This window comes from Melanotaenia boesemani, chromosome 19 (assembly GCF_017639745.1).
Source record: "Melanotaenia boesemani isolate fMelBoe1 chromosome 19, fMelBoe1.pri, whole genome shotgun sequence".
Classification (NCBI taxonomy): domain Eukaryota; kingdom Metazoa; phylum Chordata; class Actinopteri; order Atheriniformes; family Melanotaeniidae; genus Melanotaenia; species Melanotaenia boesemani.
This window is the reverse complement of record NC_055700.1, coordinates 12,207,322-12,228,221: the sequence shown is the minus strand read 5'-3', so window position 1 is coordinate 12,228,221 and position 20,900 is coordinate 12,207,322. Positions and strand designations below refer to the sequence as shown.

Below are 20,900 nucleotides of genomic sequence, written 5' to 3'. Positions count from 1 at the left end.
CACTTCAGTTTATGTTTAAATCAAAGTTTCCTTAAGTTTTATTAATTTAAATAAATAGTAATGGACTCTTTAATTTCTAACACATGTTAGATTCAGTACTGGCAGAGTGAAACATACTTGTTGCTGAAACAAATCCGGTGTAAAGAGAGAAACATCTGTAGCCTAAAATATTTTCTGCATCACCAACTGAGTGCCTTAAGTTTCTAGTAGCAACACATACAGTATAAAATATATTCCCTCAGGTGAGAAAATGCATTGTTCCTTAGGAAAAGAAGAAATGCAACAAGTTAGAGAAGAAACATAAGTTGCTAAGGCGACCTAGCCATATTAAGAAAGCCGCATTCATGACACCTAAAACTATTACTTTTGAGTCAGCCAACCCCTGTTACCATTTAATAAATGAATGCCTTTGCTGAACACCCTTAGGATGTTTTATGAGGGGTAGATTGTGGTTAAAAGATGGAGCAAGGTTGCTTTTTTTTTAAATAATGTCAACCCTAAACTGCTGCCACTCTGGAGACTGGAATTAGTCGGACCACTTCATGTAATGTTTTAGGGCTCATTAAAACCTGGATAGCCTGGAGGACTCGGTTCCATTGGGCGGGGAAATGTTGCATCTTTTTGGTTTGGCTTGCCATCTCACTAAACTTTAACCAAATCACGTGGACAGCTCCATGCAGTTACAAAGACTGCTCGTTTGTGGGTGGTATTTCCAAAAACAGCCACTGGCCAAGAATAAAAAAAAATAAAAAAAAGCAGGAGGAAGAAGAAAAGCAGCTCATTGATTGCCCAGGACTGGAAGTAGCTTGTTCACTGAAAGTAAATGGAACAACAGCAAGTTTCTGCAGTCTTGGGGATTCTGTTTTACTTTAATGCTCAAACCTACTACACATTTCACAAGAAGCTGTCCACTATGAGCAGCAGGAGCTGGTCCTATCCACACAAATAGACCGTACTATCTGTGGAAGCAGACTGGGGTTTGTTTAAAGCGGACCAAACAGTGCAGTGTGAATGTGCCTGGAGAAAATCCTGCAGCATGCAATCCTTCTTCACGAAGGGCATTGCTGTACCCTCCACTGACCCGTAGAGATCACAAGCCACCAGTCTTGTAACTCTCTAAAGTGCTGTCAGCACCCAAACAGCAAGATGCATCAAGCACAGTGTCAAGGTCAGCGTTTCGTCCAAACAAGTCAAAGCAATGAAGCATTATTAATACAAACTCTGCTCCTTCTGTGTAAGGGGTCGTGGTGAGGTTACTGACAGCATTGCTTTTTTTTCCCCCAGAAAGCCTCCAGCTTAAAATGCATTTACAACCAACTCTCTTAATGCTTACCAAGTTGTCAAGCATTCTCATGAGAGCCTCAAACTCCTGCTCCCCGACTTGCCACTTAGGGTGTGTTGAGGACCCATCGCCAGCTGGCTCAGGGACCCGTGGGCGCAGCTTATACTTTGCTGGGTCCAACATGACCAGATTATCTGGCCCTCCAGCGCTGGCCAGTGTTCGCACCTGCAAAACATTAAGGGTGTATACAAACAGACAAAACAAAGGAAGAACAAGAATTGATAAGGAAAAGAACCAGCAGACACACAAGACAACACACAAAAATTAAGACAAAGAAAGATGAACAGTTATATAGATGGAAACAATGGAATAAGGCAGTTATTATTAAAGATGGAAAAAACATATCAAGTCAAATTACATCCAAAATTAAAATGTTAATTGAGTTTGTTCTTATAAATAAATAATGTTCCATATGAAGCTAAGTGCATCCTACCTGGATCTCACAGGCAGTGACCAGGTTGTGGATGTAATAAAAAGCTTCCTCCACAGTTTCTCCTACTGACACCAAGCCATGGTTTCTTAAAATGAGAACCTTAAGACAGAGGAAAAACAAAAAACAAAAAACCTCAACTGCAGAGCCATCTCTCTCTCTCTCTTTCTTTCTCTAAGACACAAACACACACACTTCTGTTACCTTGCTGTTTGGCCCAAGGTTCTTCTGTATGAGTGTACTCTCTTCCTCATCCACCAGTATGCCGTGGTAGTCATGGTAAGCCACCTCACCCAGGGACAGAGCCTCAGGTGAGATCGGCAGCAGCCCACATTTCATGGCAGATACCTGCAACCAAACACAGAGTCATGCAACATGTAACTAAGACGTTACTGTTCGCCTAATGCTGGGCTCACACCAGAAGACTTTTAAAAGATTTGCAAAAGACTAGAAAACTACCAGCTCACATCTAAAGACAAATGTTTAGAGTTTCAAGTCTCAGCCTAGTCTCAGACTGAGATTTGACAAAGACTGTGAATCACTATTTGCAAGACTACAACTAGATTCTTTTGGCATTTTTGTGATATGTTGGTCAGCTGATATGGAACAGGGCTGATCTGCCCACAGCAAAGCAAACAAGGGGAGAGTTTCCCACCAGGAGGGAATTACACATCATCATTATTAAGTGTGCCTTTGCATCTCCACTAGGTGTTACACCAACTCATCAGAATCTGGAGGAATGAATGAGTTTCTACTCTTCTCTCATTTGTTAGATCATTATAGTGTAACACATAAATGATCCACAGCAGACGTTTACTTCTTAATAACCATCCTCTCCTCTTTCTGGACCGTCCACCGACGACGTTTCATCACCGGTTCTTGTTAGCTTTTTTTTTTTCCGTCCGTTTTTGCCGTTGTTGTTCTGACTGTCGGGATTCCTGTTTCTGCTTTTGTCAGAGCTGATCTATTGGTTGTTGATCATGTTTCGTCACTGCGACTAGGTGATCCAAGACTAGGAAAAGATTGACGTTAAACAGCGCAGATTACCAGCTTAAACTAAACGATCGAGATGACGGGAGCGCGCTGTGACTCCAGTAAAACTCTTAAGATTTCCTAAAGACTTCCGTTTTTAGTCTGCGACTGTTAAAATCGTTTGGTGTGAGCCCAGCATTACTGGAATCATGACACATCTCTTACCGCAGCACCTGCTGCTGTGTGTATATGCACAATACACTTGATATCAGGCCGTGCAGCATAGATGGCAGAGTGGAGAGTGAAGCCGGCCTGGTTGACGCCGAGGTTGGTGCTTCCTCGGTCCACTATCTCACCTTGGAGGTTTATCTTGACCTGAAAGGTATGATACAACAAAGCTGCAATATGGTCTTGTTTTTTACTCATTATTGTTTTGTTTTGACAAAAGATCATTTTGTGGTTGAAAAATAAACCAGTAAAAAGATCTGGACCGAATCTTACCAGACTGGAAGCAGTTACTTCGCTATAAAGGAGACCAAAGGGGACAATAAGGAAGCGCTCCTGGTCTGAGTTCACTCTGACCTACAAGTCCAGAAGACAGTCATGTTAAATTATGTTATTACACATAAAGTGGATCAAACTGAACTGAACTAAATCAACTGAAGCTTTTGGCTGACACAAACGTTTTTCCACACAGCAACAGATCAGAAATAAGTACAATGATTGAAGTTTGTCGAGACATGTCCCAGGTTAAACACAATACACACACAGAGTGAAAACCTTGCTATATTTATGGAAAAAAAGCATCTACTACCACTTCTAGTTACAAATTTCTGTTACTGTGATTACCTGATAGTAAAATAGATGATTTTTAACAGGTGATTACAAATGGTATTCCTTTAAAACACAAAATAACATCTTGATTTTAAGCTTTTATGATTTTAAGAGAATAAAGGAAAGAAGGCAGTCCGGGCACCCTGTGTGGTAATAACTCAGTAGCTGCTTCTAAGAACTTTCTTTCTTGTCTGGGGGATTTTTATTCATTTTTCCAGAAAAAGCTTTCAGTTTTAAAGACTCTTGGGCCATCCAACATGCATCGCTCTTTTGTAATCTATCCTCAGATTTTTGACAAGGTTCAGCTGCGGGAATGGAAGACATGGCAAAACCTCCAGCTTGTTCAGTTTTAAAAAATACTTTGTGGAGTTTGAGGTCTTTTTTAAGGGTCGTTATCTCATTCATTTGGAAGCCCGTCATTGTAGTAATTTCTGAGTTGTATTACGCCTTAAATGGATCCAATATTCTTTGAAGGTTAATGTCAACACGTTATCTGAGAATTTCAAGAATATTTAGAATGACTCTACTGAAGGAAACTGTTTTCATCGGGACATTTAAAAAAATTAAGTATTTTGTTTTGATTTTTTTTTAATCACCGTCTTTCGGTCATTTATGGAAAATTTGTCCATCATGAAGTTTGGAAATGCGACGTGACTTCAAAGCTGAGTCGAGTTGTCCCGTGAAGTTTAACCCGTTAAGGCCCGAGCCATGAAAAAATGGTAAGAAAAACCCAATTTTTTAAATGAGGTCTTTATTTGGCCCTGTAACAAAATGTAACAAAAAAATTTACATTTTTTTAGGGGTACATCTACCATTTCTTACCATGTGATACATGAAAATATTATAATATGGTTTTCTGCTTCTGGGTATCTATTAGTGGACAGAAGACAAGTATCAGATTGTGTTCAACGGGATTTTGAGCAAAGTTTATACCATAAATTAAGGCAAAATGTCTCAGAAACTGTATGTGACAAATATGTCACGTCAGGTTCTTATGGGTTAAATGAGGCTATTTTGTCATTATCATGTGTTGTATTTACACTGTAATGCTGTAATTTGTAGGTCACAGCTGCAGAGTTCATGAATGCATTATTCAGTACAGCTTCAGTAGAGGCTGAGATTTACACCCTGTTCATTAAGCCTGTATCTAAGTTACACGTATGAAACTAAAGAGTCAAAAAGACTCATTGTTATTTGTTGCTGGGTGGATGGATGTGGGTTGGTGTCGTCTTTTGAGTTACATGGTAATGATTATGTGTTCCCTTTATTTTTTTGAGCATGTGTATTTATGTAGGTTTGGATGAGCTTTACAACAGTAAATCACCTAAGGGTCATTTCCAGGCAAACGAGAACCATTACTGAACCATTACTGTTAAAGCCTGTTTCATATTTATAATACCAACTGAGAAAACTGCTACCTGCAAACACTTTGTGGCATCAATAGTTTTAACTGAAACTGCTGTTTCTTGATAAGAGGTTTGAAGATTCAGCATCTACAACACTTTAAAATGTGCATTATTTGGCATTTTCTAATGATGACTGAACAAGCAATACCCTCACAAAACTAGGTAAGGTCAGCAGTTTTTGAAGAGTAAGCTTTTAAAGTGTCCAAACTTTGGTATGTCAATGTTCAATAAATAAAAAAGTGAACTGCACACTGACTTCTCCTTCAAGATGGACTAATTCATCTATAAAAGAGAATGAATGATCTTACTGTGAGGTGGTTATAGATGAGCTCAGACCAGCCAAACAAGTCAGCAAGTCGATAAAAAGCGGCCAGCTTGCAGCGGAGCAGTTTTTCACCCTTGTCGTAGGAAATGGAGTCTGAGCCGCGAAGATCATTGACAGGAGTTACCATCCCCAAACCTGAGAGAAGAAACAGGGTCACATGGTTACAGAAAAGAAGATGAACAGTACTCATTAAGTTAGGTGAGGAGAAGGTAGTACTACAAGTCCAAAAACTGATCATTTGTTGGTGATTTTCTTTCTCTTTGCTAGCAGCAGGAGGATTTTTTTTTTTAAAACCACTGGTACATTTTAGTGTCTACCTACTGAAAACCAACTAGACTCATAATGCTGCATTACTCACTGTGAGTACAGACATAGGACTAGAGTCAGAAAGTCGCTCAATTTTCCCATAAATACGCTCATTCTGTTCTCTGCTTACTCATGTTGAGTGCTGCCATGCCTCCTTGTGGTGCAGCAGGATACATGGAAGGCATGCTGGTGGTCATGAAGTCTGCAATCTGCTGCAGCGCCAACAGGCTTGTGGGCGTCTTCCCTTTCTTCAGCTGATCTTGGATCATCGTTTCCAGCTCATCACAAAATGCCTGCCAATCATAAAAGACAAGAAGAATTATGGGCCAATGCCTTTGTTTCAGGCTTCAGGGCCAGTGTTTTCAACAGGCCTTTAAACAGAGCTTTTCTCTGTCCTAGCTGGTTATCTGCTGGTCACCATCACGTTGTTTAATATGGAATAAACTGGATCGCGTGTGATGTTGAGAGGGTTGCTTACTTTCTCTAAAGCAGAATGTTTAATTTTTTTTTTTTACTCTAAGTTTGTGCAGCTCTGTTTGCTTGTCAAATTTTGCTCTGAATAACAATTATTATGTAAAAGTTCTGACTGACCGGGCTCTGTAATATCATGGAGACCCTTTTCCTCTGCTCCATCATGTTGAAATCCTGTCGCAGGTCAGGCGCCATGTTCCTCTCCCTCTGGTACTCGGGGCTGCTCTCATCCACTCGGTCAAAGTACCTCTCCTTGTGTGGGGCTGTGGTGGGAGGGGGGGCCGTCACCACTCCGGCACCTGACTCACCGTTCATCCTGGGTGGCCTCCTGAAATAGTGACATAAAAGAACCATTAAACATTAAAAAAAAAAAAAAAAAACATAACACACAAAATCTTCCCATATATCAGTCTATAGTGAATATTATAGTTACTCATTATCTCCAGAACGTGAGCGACTGGTTCAAGACTTTCTGCTGAAGGCACAAACATTTCATAGAGAAAAGTACAAACAGCTTAAAATCACAATCTCTGGCCCGTTTCCACCAACAGGTCCGGGTCGGTACGGGATGGTTTGGTTCGGTAAATCCTGATCTCTGTTGCGTTTCCACAGCCAACTGTACCTTTACCCAGTAGATGGCGTATCGGCCGTATACAGCTATGTAAAAACGTAAAGTCATAGCAGTGCAATGCCTGCTTTGAATTGTAATTAAGAACACAACACAGAAACAAAGGAAGACAATCCACGTGGCTGTGTTCAGTTTTCTTAACATGTGACTAAACAACAAATCTCCACCATGTATTTAAACATGGCACTGTTGCTGCTTTCTTCTTAGTGCAGTTTCTTGCATGAAGTGATGAATCTTTTGACCAATCAGTGAACTGCTGTACGTCGAGCTCCACCTTTTTGTGTAGCATCAGTAACATTGGGACCCCAACGAAGGGTTCCAAAAAAAGCAGGCCAGGTTGGGTCAGACATTCGGGTACCTTTCCCAGTTTGTTCCTTTGGAAACAGAAAAAAAAATGTGTACCAACCTGTACAGCACAGAACTGGACCCATTAGCAGAAACAAGGCTTCCCGTCCTTAATGAAAATACACATTAGCGAATGTGAAAAAGATAAAGCCTTCTGCTACGTATTACAGATTAATGATATATTTTGGCCTCCAGCCACACTTAGATAAACCATTTGGCATTATAGGCCATGCATGAGTTGGTGTCATAATCTAAGCACATGTTTTAATAATCTGTAAAACTGTAATATGTCATAATATTGTTTGTAAAAGCACAGATAACTACTTTTAAAAAATAAATAAATAATAATAATCCATGCAAGCATTTTAGAGTACAAATGAATGCCTTAAGACATTCTTTTATATAACAAGCTGAGCAAAGTCTGTTTTATGAGGCTTTAAAGCAAATATAAAAAATATATATCAAGTTTTTAAATAATGGAAGATACAAATATAGAACAAATAACACTTTTCCACTGTAGAATACCACATCTGCAAAAACATATCTACATATCTCAGGTAATAGATATCAAGATACAAGAAGGCAGCTTTGTCTGTTAATTAAGACTATGGATATTGCCAGTCCTTGAACCAGAAAGCCAGTCACACTGCCTACCCTCTCCCCTACTTCCTGCCACGGTCATGTGGCCTCTCTACCCAGGTCAGAAACGGCTTTCATCGATTTCCATGAAGCACTTCCTGGAATCACAGCACAACTATCAATGTTTGGCAAAGAAAGGCAGAAGCTGAAAATAGAACTAGTTAATTACTTGCCTCTGCCTTAAAAAACATCAAAACCTAAATTCCTTGCTACCACACAAGTGTGTCCTGTTAACATTTTTTTTTTTACTTCTTTATTTACTAAACTGGCTGAGTCGTAATGACATAGTCCTTTAGCAAGTTAACTGACAACAGAACAGGCTTTAGAGACAAAAAGCTAATCAAGTCAGATATCAGATCAATATCCAACCAACTTCCTGGTTGTTGGAGAGGATCCGTATTCTCCACCTGTCTGTCACAGCACAGACTAGTCAAGCTATGATTCTGAAGGACACAGGAAGGCATACATGGGTGAATCTGCATGCAAGCATGGAAACTGACATGTGGGGGGGGGAGTTCTCTGGTAGAGACTGATGCAGCCCATTAGTCCGCATCAATGCAAATGTTGAGCCAAAACTCCCATGACAACTACAGCCTGAACTCCAAGCATCCAGTGTCACACAGAGAAGCTGTCAGGCCCTCTCAGCGTTTCTGTCCATTTTTATTTGTGTTCTGGGATTTCTCATAAAGCATTTTCACAAATTTCAAGACACCAGCTTTAATCAGAACTCTGTGTTCAAGTTCTGTTTCTTCAGTTCTTGACAAATGAAATAATACCTTAAATAAAACAAAAAACAAATCTCCTCATAAGCTTGACTGCTGCTCTAAAAAAATGAAACCACAAAGCAGATAATGAGAAAGTAGGGGGTGTAACTATTCAGGAGGAAAACACAGCAACACAGACAGGATGTAATGCCTTTAATTGTATGTCTTCTAAGAAGACTACTTTAAAATGGAAAACCACTGATGCAAAACACAGGTCTAGAACCAAATTCTGCCTCTGGAAAAACTTAAATTCTCCATGAAGGGCAGCCAGAAAGCTGTTTGCCTCCACAGATTTATGCATTTCCTCATAAAAAAAAAACAGGAAGTTTAAGAGGCAACCCCTCTCTTATGAAAATTCCCATATGCTAACATGCCCACCATTCTGGCTCAGATCTGTTTCTGTTTTTATATAAATCTAATTTTTTTTAATAAAAACTTTTATAAATTATTTTTTTGCTGCAAATTTAAGCCATGAGACAAAAAGCAAACCCTTCCAAATAAAGCATTAAATATCCATTAAATCCTAAACATTTAACCTAATTTTTTGATAGTTGCAAGAGTCAAACATGTGTAAAAGCTACCCAACAACCCTGCAGTGCATGCATTTCTTTATAGGCAGACCAACATCAGCCTGGTTTGCAAAAGTCATAATGCTTCCAGACTGCTTGTCAGTTTGTATTTACTTTGGAGTAACTTACTGTCAAGTCACATACTGGGATTGTTGATTGTTCGTGGTGGTGTTTATCGCTTGGAGCAACGAGCTTAAATAATTGAGTCTGCTGCAAACAGCACAAAAAAGTGACAAAACCTCACAGAACTGAACAATCAAGTCATTCTTCCTACTGGCCTTTAATGTGTGGAGAGGGAATGTACTTGTTCAGACATCCATCTGTGTGGTAAAGACAGAGGGATCAGCATTTTCACTAATGTATTTTACTGTGTTACAACCAACCAAACAAGGCCAGAAAGTGTTTCTGTGCTCACATTACAAGAGTCATGATGAGCAAAAGATAAAAACTAGTACTTTAGTCTTTGCACTGAAATAAACATTCATTAACTATTAACATTAATAACTAAAAACTAATAACTAAAAACTAGTTACACTAGTTGCAAGTCAAAAACACTCCTGATATTTTTAATTGAGCTCAACGCCCTAAAACAGGCTGTCGTCATTACCATTCTGATTAAAATTGTTTCTATATGCTTAGGCTGTGTATGTGTATTCTTAACTATTAAAACTGAAAACCCATGTAACCGGCTAGTTGATCATGTGCCATCTAAGCGTTGAACAAAGTTCTGCCTTCATTCTCCACTGGTGCTTCACAAATACACACTGGATATTCTAGTGTTTTGTTGCGACATGGGGCAGTCTCAGAAATATCAGCGCGGTGAGCGGCTCATGGTTGTGTTGAGAATGTAGATCTTTAGTTTTGTTCTGTGGTGGAAAAGACAGAAGTCAAAGTTGACAAAGACTTGATGGAGAGAAGCTAAGCTTAAAAATTAAGTTTGTGTGGTGCAGCTGTTGTCATGTTTTTCACCTTTGCTTTCAACTAATTAGCATTCAATTAGCATTAGCATCATCTCCATAAACTCTGCATTGTTCGCTTCTTGAAGGATTACACATCTGCCCATCTGCACTGGAAGGCTGGATTTCTCTGTGACAGTATAAAACTATCTTTATAGCTTCAAACCAGGCTGCAAAATAATTATTAGGTCATATTTTGCAAAGCTTCTGGTTGTAGTGCTGCATCGTCATCAGCAGAACAGGAAGCTTATAAATCCCGAAACCTAGAGGACAGGGTTGATTTTATTCCTCACCATATACCGTCTCTGTGCATTAGAGCACTGCAGTTATTGTGTAATAGGATCCTCTAAACTGAGGCTGGCATCACCCCAGGAAATATTCAAGACTGCAGTACACAGTACCAAAAAACCTGCTACACCTGCAAGTACCCGGTGAATCCATTATTTGTTGAAACAGCTAAAAATTTTTTACCTCTTTTTGAAAGATCAAAAGGAATAACCATCATTTAATGCATGAATGGCATTAAATCTGGTCACTTTAGCAGCCATCTCAAAAAGCATCTGTTTGATTGAACCAATTTCCTGCTCCATTAACTTAACTGAATCCCTCCAGATGTAGTGTAACAGACACCAGCATGAGCATCTCCTTTGCAAACACACATGGCTATAACAAATTATTAAATCCTACAGCTGTTTATTTCTGGTGGACAGGGAAGCAAAAACAACAGCCTCTAATGCAGGAAGCATTCAACTATGCACAATATTGTTATTTCTTCAGAATCCCCTGCTCTCATCTCACCTCACAAATGTATGTGCACTGGGCTTCATAAGAGTTATTCACTGTGGAAACCAAGCACATTACCATGGAAACACAGGGCAGTCTTTAAAGATTACTGTTACATAAGAACAACTGTAAGCTAACATCATGCTGCAAACCAGTCTGTTTGACAAAGTTGACACCCTCAATAACTGTGTTACCCAGTTAAGGGTAATCAACTGCTGTCAAAGACTCTGGTTAATTTAGAAAAAAACTGCAACTCCTACACAAATTATGGGATTTTATGGCCATTCTCCTAACTATTTCTAGTTCTAGTTTAAGACCAGACTCTTGCTTATATCCGACTAGAATGGCTGAATTCCACTGAGATTCATTTTAGGACTGTCTCATTTTACCTTCAAACTTATGAATTAATATCACCAGTCTGCATAACAAATGAAATTTTAAACAAAAGTCTGTTTTTGTCTTTGCAACATTGTCCCCATTTTTAAAATGAACTGGATTTATGAACAGCAGTCCACCCAAAATGTTTATATGCATGGCTGAAACAGAGAGAAACTTTGATTGCAAATGCCACCATATGTGGCACATTGGTCAGAAACTCCACTGGCAGTTATTTAGCCATTAATTATCAGGGAAATGAAAGTTATCGATGTTGAAGTCTGGTTTTCATTGCCCACTCCTGAATTAAGCAGACTTAATACTGGGCTGGCATCTTGTTTAAATGATACATTATCTGAGATAAGCGTCTACAAATAATGTCATTAATTAAAGAAAAAAAATAATAAAATAAAAACTTTATTTTTCTTATGGGACAATGCACATATGTATCCTTAAATGAAAGTTATTAAAAAGCTGTCCTACTGAACAAGACTTTTGTCTTTGAACTTGCCATGACTTCACAGAATTTTTCCCCTTATATAGGTAGGTAGGTTGTGATAACACAACAAAAAAATAAAAATAAAAAATAATAATAATTAAGAGTGGGGATAATGTATGAAGACTAACAGGCTTTCTTTGCACTTATTCCATTATAAGCTCAAAATTACACCATACACTGGTTCATGTTTTAATATTACTACAATTTACTTTTGAGAGATGTTAGCTTGTGCTTTTCAGCATGACTGAGCTATGACTAATGACCCATTTTATTCAGTCCAAAAATCTGCCATTCAAGTGACTGCCAGTGAAAAGATTATTTTGTGTATTTTATTAAAGATAGCCTGAAAGTGTTACTATTAATTTTTTAGCCATTTTAATGTGTGTGAGAGTCCATTTTCAGGCACTAAACAGAGCAGTCAGACAGGGCCTCTTTATATTTCTGAGCTGGATGCCTGTCATTACTGGGGTCTAAGAATCCAACAGCAACTGCTCATGTGCTACTGTGTGCACACAGTTTCTAACCACTAACTGCTAGGACCAGTAGGATTGCATTAGGTGTCATTTTAGCATTCTCTATGCAATGTCTTTTCTTGTGCACTAAACCGTAATTAGCCGTAATTAATTCAAAGAACAGCCGTTTACAACACTAGCTTACGGCAGGCAAAATGATGTAGTGCTCGACAAAGGAAGCAGCATATCATTTGTATGCTTCCTGATGTCACTGCTCATTCAGTTTAAACAAAGCAAAGAGGTTTAGTAGCATTATTACTATTTTACAAATTGCAACAAACTAACTTTTTTTTCTGCGTTTAAATAAAACACCATGTGAAAAACAGCGTTTTGCAGATTCTCTTTGTTGTCCACATGTCATTTAGAAATGTGACTCATCCAAGAAAGCTGAGCATGCATCAACCCTACATTTAGGCAGAGATTTAATCCAGGAAGTGACACAGATTCCACTTTCCCCACAGGACGCAATAACAAGCTTTACATCCATCTCTGCATTACTGCCAAAGTAAGAAGTTTGCCTATAGGCCCTGCTTAGATTGACAAAGAAAAAAGAAAATAATAAAACTGGACGAGAACAGCTGAATAAAAGAGCGCATTTTTAAATAAATAACAAATCTATTAGAAACCAAAAAGCATCAACATATTCATTAGACCAGTTTAAAAACATTTCTTCCAGCTAAACAGTACTGCACCTGCCTATTTTCTACATTAATCAACATCAACGTTAAGGGTGTTTGCTGTCCTCTTTGAAGCAAAATGAACTGTCCTTCAGCAGATTTGAGGGATCAAAGTGTCACTGAATTAGCTTGAAAGACATAATCTTATTATCCAGTCCACTCCTATTGCATTTAGCTTCCATCAGTTTGTTTTACAATGTGTTTTGTTGATTACACAGTATACTTAATGATTAATCAACTAATGCTATTCCGCCAGGAAAACTGACCTGGTGAGCTCCAGTGGCAAACAGACAAAATTAAAAAGACTGACCGGGCTGTCTGGATTTTTAAGAACCTAACCTCATATGAAGGACGTGTATGAATTAACTAGACTGAAAACCCAGTGACAGAGAACACATTAAAATAAAAAAAAAAATCAAATTTAGACATTTAAAACTAAATAGTTTACAACTATATTATATATACACTTTTAGAACTGTTCTGGCCAAATGTCTATTATCCAAATCATTATTTTTGCAAGTCGTGATTAAATCTGATAAATTTCTACAGCTCCAAAACATTTAGCCTTTTATGCACTATTTCAACATTATATTTTTGTTTGTTTTCATTTAGTTATTTTCATGTTGACGTTTACAAAGCTGTAAAATATTAGCTAAAAGGAAAGAACCAATGGGCTTTTCTACATGGGAAAAGTGTTATCTGTTACAAACTGCTATGGTCAGCCTGACGAGACGCTCTGTTGTGTTACTGTGCAAGTAAAGATCGGTTTATCTGGCAGCTGCACGTCATATCAGACAGAGTGGCGGGATCGCTCTTTGTACAGTCTCCTTGGTCTCACACTCTGGAGTGTGTCTGTGTAGCTTTTGACCCTAACATTATGGCATATTATTTATTTAAGTCAACTTTGGTGACCCTTTTGGTGTGACAGCAACCATTTGTGAATGACTGATTAGACAAAAAAAAGCAACCTATACAAATATCAAAAAGCACATATACTGCCAAGGGATCACATGGGGAGAGGAAGGAAAGAGAAAGCAAAATAGTAAGAATGGAGCTTTAAATGTGGAACACATTTTCAGCTGCACTGCAGTCAAGGGTGTGGGCGTGTAGGGAGTGGGAGTTAAACAAATACAGAACTCCTATCCACTGTGAGTGTGTATGTACATTTGGTGTAATGTGTTTGGAGAGTGGCAACACGAAGCCAAACTGGCAGCGCTAAGCTCCATCCTTTGGGAGTTTTTACTCATTCTAGTGGAATTACCAGTCCATGGAGTTACCATCACTTAAACACCCAAAAGTTCATTTTGCCAATCCTTACACAGTAAGAAGGGGAAGGACCTAAACAGAGATTCAGACAAAGAATCAGCTTTTATGTTATTGCCTAGATTTTTATAGCTAATATCAAGCACATCCATCAGAAAAACAAAGCACTTAAAATGCTAAAATCATTGCACTGCATGACACAGGCTGCATTTGTCCATATCTCTTCTCAATCCTCTTTTAACTTTACCATTAGAATACAAAAAATGTAGATATTCCGAAGAGATAATCATGGTTTATTTGATCATTAGAGAAAGACATAAAGGTGGTGAATTTATCATAATGTAAAACGGTGAAAATAAGCTATTTGTCCCATTTGAGTGGGTTGAAAGAGTTCATACTACTTCATACTCTAGTAATATATGGGTGGTTCTTACTGTTCATAATTTTGTGCGACATAGTCACATTGGATCATCATTGGATTAGCACCATTCTTGTAGTACTGTGTCATTTGGGCAATACATAAATTAATTTCTAATTAAAATGTTTAGCTGTGCTAATACCGATGTATTTGTTTATTATACTGATTAAATTGCTTCGATTAAGATGTACAATTATCAATGTGATCTCTTGCGTCAGGGCATACCGTTTTCTTCTGTCCTGATCTGCAAAACCTGCTTACCATTTAAATTAGAGTGTGCACGGATATCATTCAGCTCTCTGACCTAGGACAGGAAACTGCTCTATCACCCTACAAGCTTGACACAAACAACATTTCCAAAAACACACCCAGGCTGAAAAGATCCATCTAAACTGACGGAGTCCATATTAAAGAGCTACAGCAACTGAGAGCATGTCAACTGCAAAAAAGAAAAAAAAATATGCCATCACAGGCCTGCTCAGATAGCAGGCTAACGATTCTTGCAGCAGAACACCTCGAGCTAAAAATGTGTGCCCTTCGGCTGTTGTTCAGTCCCTTAAAGCGAGTGAGTATAAAGAGTCCATTAAACAAAGGCTAAACACAAGAAACATTGCTTTTACTGTACGAAAATGTGCAGAGTAGCCTCTGTTTGGACTCCCCCGCTCAGTGGCAACACATTAGCAAAACAGCTTGCCACTGAAACACACCGAAAAAGACTACAGCACATTAAAAAACACATGGACCATGTTATACTTGACAGGCACTGTCGCCGAAATTCTAAATATATCGACTGTAAAGGTTTAGCTTACCCTCTCTTAAATATGGTGGTGAAATTAAAACAAAGCTGAGCGTAGGCTGGACGAAGGTTTTCAATGTTTTTATCCCCTACCCTGGAGTGGGTTTATCTCTCTGCGCTTGTCCTCGCTCCGCCCATTCACCATCATCCTACTTGGGTGCGGCAAGGGCTAATGTGCGACTTGCTATTGGACATCTGGAAACACGTGACATCAGAAACGGTTTTGATTGGAGGACAATGTATGAGTTCGCCCCACCAAGGGTAGCTGGGCTTCTATTTCTGATCAAGAAGTTAAAAGAATATAACTTTATTGCTACATTTAATTTCTAAATAATCTATGTCATGCTGACTGATCAACCAGTATCATATTGCTACTGTTTTGCTGAAATACAAAAAGCCTTTAGAGAAAATATATCTTCTGGACTGCAATGTAACTTAAAAAATACAGTATGGTTCAACATATATGTAGTACTCTTTGAAGGCCTGAAGATCATAATGATTCAGTTTTGGTTTGCAGCATTGCACTTCCTGTAGATTTAAAGAAACTTAATATCCAACATTTTCTAAACGTGTTGGCAATATAAAAGACTTGCGGACTGCCAAGCTGATATTATGCGTTTCTTTTTAATTTTACAAGAAATATATCTCTTTGGAGCTGTTGCACAGTCATCCCCAATTTTATTTTATGGTACAAATCAGGGACATGATTCACACTAAAATCCATCCTGGTGATCCTCAAAGACAAATATATCTTGTTGATATTAGATGGGTCAACAGTAAGTTTACAAAAAATGTACAATATACACCAATTGTCTATATCATTATGATTACCTGCCTGATATTGCATGAGATACCTTAAGTGCAGCCAAATCAGGGCATAACAGAGAACTGTTGAGGATATCTGGAGTGTCTGATACCTGGACATTAGCAAAAGAGATGGGGTGTAATCAAATCTTGTCAGATTGGTATCTGTTTTTTTTTTAAAGCTAGGTAAAAACTGTAGACTCTGTCATGTACTGTGAATCCTTATTAGGTCATTTTTGTCAGGCTGACGTGGAGTATAACATGTTCTTCATCAAGTGTCACATACTTGTGAATCCCAATCTGCATGTTTTGCCAGCAGAACAATCCAATCCTATTTTCTTTATGAAGCCCTTTAAAACAACCACAGTGGACCAAAGTGCTGTACAGAAGACTAAAAACACAGAGAATAAAATCAGTCCAAAGAAAATGCATTATTCACTTTGCCTGTCAATGGTTTAATATTGGGAGATCAGTGCATAGTACTCTGAGTACTGAGACGGTATTTGGTAAACAGGAAGCACAGTTTCTTTATTTGTTGGAGATCCAAGGGGGGTTTCAAGTGAACGCAATTTTCTGGCTCCGTTTTAGACATTTTACCACTAGATGGTGCTGCTTTGCCATTTTTGTGTTAGTGAAAGTTTAGTTCTTTACAATGCTGCTTCAGTTTATTGATACCTGACTAAAACTGATGCAAAGTGCTATACAGCAGAAATATTTTACTTCAAGGAGATATGCTTAGAGACATGTTAAATGAACTGCATGTTCAAATCACATGAAATCAGAGCTATGAAACTGTATTGTATTGTGGTACATGGTTAATTGTTTTCTACTTTTTACTTGCCTCATTTATTATATTAATATAGGATAAATAACAGAGGAAAAAATCATTATAATGCAGGATTGTCTCTGATAGGATTGCAATAACCTTAGCCCACTGAACATAAATAACAGGCCAATAACTGTTTACCATATTGCTTTTGGCTTAGGAAAATTATCTTAGCAAATAATTAATATTAGGTATGAAACATGTGCCATTCATTGCAAGTCACCTTGCCTAATCAAAGAAGAAAGTGAGAAAGGATCTTTAAATAGATCTGCTTTTGTTTATTGTTCAGATCAACTTTGATATCTTTGCAAAAATATTTAGTGGTAGAGCAGCAGGACTTAACAACAGTCTCACCTATATGAAAAAAACAATATGCAATGCTTTTTACTTCTTATTCTATCATTAAATTGTGAGAAAATTATATTATTGTTGTTATATTACACTTAATTTTAGTTTTAAAGCTTTAGATTTTAACGACTGTAACTTTACTATAAATGAACCATTAAATTCTGACCTCTGACTCTTGTGGTGTTAATCCTATTCTGTACCAGTCAACACACATACAGGGTCCTCCTGACTGATCCCAGACCAGTACTAGCCCTTGCAGTGTTGTGAATAATTGTGGTCTGCCTTGTAGCATGGATACACCCGCTATGGACTCTAAATATATCCAACTGGTGTGTCTGAAGAGTGCAAGCATGAAGATCATGTACTTAGACTGGAAATCTACACCTTACCATATTACTTTCCCCAACTATTGTGCGTGAGTGTTGCTGACACTTCCTGCCCCTGTTCACATTGTGGATTCATCTGATCCTCATATCTAAAGTAGCATTAAAATTAGGCTCTGTGTTTGGTGTCTCTCTGTCTCTGTCTGTCTGCCACTTTATTTGAACTTCTACAGAGTCACAATACTGTAACTCAGCAAAACACAAGTTTGTGTGTCCATTAAAGAGTGACAAATAAAGTAAAATAAACAGCAGTCAGACAAGACAGAAGACCTACGAACACAAGAAGATTTAAAACATAAAACATATCTTTAAAAATGCAGAGCTGAGAGGCAACAAATCATAAGTGCCAGTATTTGTTGAAGTTTCAGCACACATTCCTGGGTCACCTGTTTTCTCTTAGCAGCACATGTCACAGAGTGAGTGAAGATAAACCCAGCTGCTTTTCGTATTTATTTCAGGCAGCACTTGCCATTCCATATTAACTGCAGCTGGTCTTCACGTTTAAGCTCTCAAATCATCAGGGGCTGACGTGAAAATAAACAATTTGTTGTGTGACCGATTATGCCTGAGAGTATTGGCTTGTGCTAAAGTTATGTGCATTAAAGCGTTATCACAGCTCGACTAGACAGGTAAACTTCTAACATCTGTTACTGAGCAATCCTGCAAAACAGCCACAGAGGTAGACTGTGACGCTGTTTTATCTTCTGCCTGAAGAAATCTGTTTTACTCAAAGATGGTATTGTATTGCACTTGCAGTGCCATGGAAAACCCCTCTCCCTCCTCCTCCACCCTGCACAATGAGACAAGGGTCAGTCTGTATTTCCTTCACTGTGTTTTTGACTCTTCTCCTTTAGGAAAATGTTGTGTAACCTTCAACCTTAAACAGTGACCCTTTAAACCCACTGCCCCCACCTATAAGGCCCCCAAACAGAGAGTTTAAGGATTCTATTTTTCACCAGGACTGTTGCTTTAGCATCCATAGAGGACAATGAAGTCACGTCCTTTCCACCCACACTACAAGGAAGTGCAGAGAGAATCTTAAAACAACATTCAGTAAACAAGAGATACAGATCACAAATCAGTTACATATAAATGTAATCAAATGAAATATGAAAAATTTTAGGTTGGGATGTTTTTAGAATACTTTGTTAGTGGCTGATTAACTTTAACAAGCAGCTGGGATCGAATATTTCACTCCGAATGTTTAAATCCAGACTTGGTTTTGCTTTAAGAAGCATTCATGCCATACCATATCACTCCACTCAACTGTGTGATGAGTTCCCATGAAATAAAGTTGAGGACGCTGAACTTAAATAACCTTTGGGGATGCAGTAGTGAGCACATGAAAAAAAAAAGAGAGAGAAAGAGAAAAAAACACATTGTTATTATTATTATTCATATTTAAAATGTCAAGTAAAGTCCACAGTAACTACAATAAAAATGAATAAAAGACATTTCATGAATCTGTAATATTATAGGCACTTATCCCAGTGCATTCAAAGGCAAGAGGAATAAAATGACCAAATGTTTATTTAGTTGTTTAATTTATTTGAAGACTTTATAGCAACCTCCTTTGATTTATGTTGGTAAAACACTATGTAGAAATAGGCTGCTTACAAATAAGACTTGTTTTATAATTTAAGAAAAGAAAAGAAGAGAAAAGAAAAGATGAAGAGTGCAGGTTAAATCTGCCTGTAAAGTTGTTGAAGGATGTCTGTTTGGGAGTACCTCCACCTCCCCCTGGTCCCTCCACCTCCCCCCGCTGTTGATATCACAGCCCGGAGATGTTTGAATCTGTGGCTCGAGCCGTCGCCATGCTGAGCTGAGGGACAGCGACAAACCAAACTTTGTCACGCTGCTGCCGCCGCGACTCGACTTCGCACGAACCAGAAGGAAAGAGAAAAACTTCTCACAGTGAGTCAGCGTCGCTTTTATCATTTCTAAGACGTTAGTTAGCACTGGCTTTCTTTTTAAAAGTAACACCGGGTGTTTTCTCGTAGAAACTGCTTGTCGTATTCATGCGTGCTGTCGCGGACTTTCAGCTCAGCTGCACTTGTTGCACTGCAGTCCAAACCCCCACCGAGGCACAAACCGAAGAAAATCCCGCTACAACTTCCCTTTTTCCCTCTTTCTTTTTTCTTTAAGTCTTTCCACATTGTTTTCCCATGGTTTTGCATAAGGACTGTGTGTAGGGAAAATGAGATAGCAGGTAACCGTAAGGACAGATAACTCGTATGTGTGCTTTTATTGCGTGCCTTCAAGCTCACACGCATCTTTTTTTTCTTTTTTTTTTTTTTTGTGGCGTGTGTGTATATTAACAGAGACTCACTTTGCACATTTAAAAAGCCACTCTGCCACCCATATGATATTCGGGGGTTTCTACCCTTGGCACGCATAATAGCAAATGAGCATTTGTTGACAGCACCTAACACCAGTTTCTATGAGGATGGAAAGAACAACTAAAAGCTGCCAGAACAAATAACCGCAGCACGCACTGTCTCTTAAGGCGAGATTTAATATTTGTCAAGCTTTGGAGGACCATACAGTACATCAGGGGCTCGACTTTCACCTGCCAGCATGTTAAGTCAATGGGAGTAATAAGTCATTGAGCTGCTTTCTGTTTGACCCTCAGGCTTGAATGACTGAAATCCTACTTGTCCTTGCTTTAAAAGTCATAATCCTATACATTTTCTTTACCATCCATAATCTTTAGGTAAAGTATAGGCTCTTACTAATGTGCTGATATCACAGTCAAAATCTTTTTCTCCTAAATTTTCTCCTAATCATGTTTATCTTTTAATAGTTGCTGTCAGTGAACAAAATAGGAGCTCTATTGATTTTGGACAAGGCTAAACTAATTTATTCCAGCATTACTTAATCTGCTTTTGTTTTTTATGAAATGGCTTAAAAATGTGCATATTACTTTTACTGAGTCAAAGTTTAAGGACTTTTAAATTTTTAATTTCTGTGCGTTCTGTCCTCTATGATCTTTAGTTTGGTGCCTTTCAGTATGAATTTTGTTTTTACTTGCCATGCAGTACTTCTCATTTTGTATACTTTTCAACTAATTGAAATGCTTGAATGACTTAATGCTCCTCACTTTAAAAGTTAAAGAGACATCCTCTCTCATTATAGGCTTAGTTTACATTGCATCAGCTCTATGGAATTTTTAACATTCTAGCAATTCAGTTTTTCCTCTAAATACAACTGTTGTCTTTTCTAAATCTGT

General features: G+C 38.3%; 2 protein-coding genes across 24 annotated transcripts in view; one reads left to right on the top strand and one right to left on the bottom strand.

Moving 5' to 3' along the window:
* Window positions 1–15,439, bottom strand: part of add1 (adducin 1 (alpha)) — a 29,008-nt gene extending 13,569 nt beyond the window's left edge. For all 16 annotated transcript variants that reach the window (XR_006008439.1, XR_006008438.1, XM_041969628.1 and 13 more), the window contains exons 1-9: window positions 15,324–15,439; window positions 6,207–6,414; window positions 5,746–5,908; window positions 5,293–5,444; window positions 3,246–3,326; window positions 2,970–3,119; window positions 1,977–2,120; window positions 1,776–1,874; window positions 1,334–1,507 (exon numbers count right to left, since the gene is read on the bottom strand). Coding sequence is in view for 14 of the 16 variants with exons in the window: in XM_041969628.1 (XP_041825562.1) it covers window positions 1,334–1,507; window positions 1,776–1,874; window positions 1,977–2,120; window positions 2,970–3,119; window positions 3,246–3,326; window positions 5,293–5,444; window positions 5,746–5,908; window positions 6,207–6,401 (1,158 nt within the window). In the remaining 2 variants the exon portion in view is untranslated. The remainder of the gene's footprint in view (window positions 1–1,333; window positions 1,508–1,775; window positions 1,875–1,976; window positions 2,121–2,969; window positions 3,120–3,245; window positions 3,327–5,292; window positions 5,445–5,745; window positions 5,909–6,206; window positions 6,415–15,323) is intronic.
* A 4,000-nt stretch (window positions 15,440–19,439) lies between these two features.
* The window catches only part of sema4d (sema domain, immunoglobulin domain (Ig), transmembrane domain (TM) and short cytoplasmic domain, (semaphorin) 4D), a 36,314-nt gene continuing 34,853 nt past the window's right edge, over window positions 19,440–20,900 (top strand). For 5 of the 8 annotated variants that reach the window (XM_041969941.1, XM_041969932.1, XM_041969937.1 and 2 more), the window contains exon 1: window positions 19,441–19,585. The gene's annotated coding sequence lies outside the window, so the exon portion shown is untranslated. Of the gene's footprint in view, window positions 19,586–20,900 lie in introns of all 8 variants that reach the window. The other 3 variants (XM_041969938.1, XM_041969934.1, XM_041969939.1) reach the window with 1 other exon arrangement.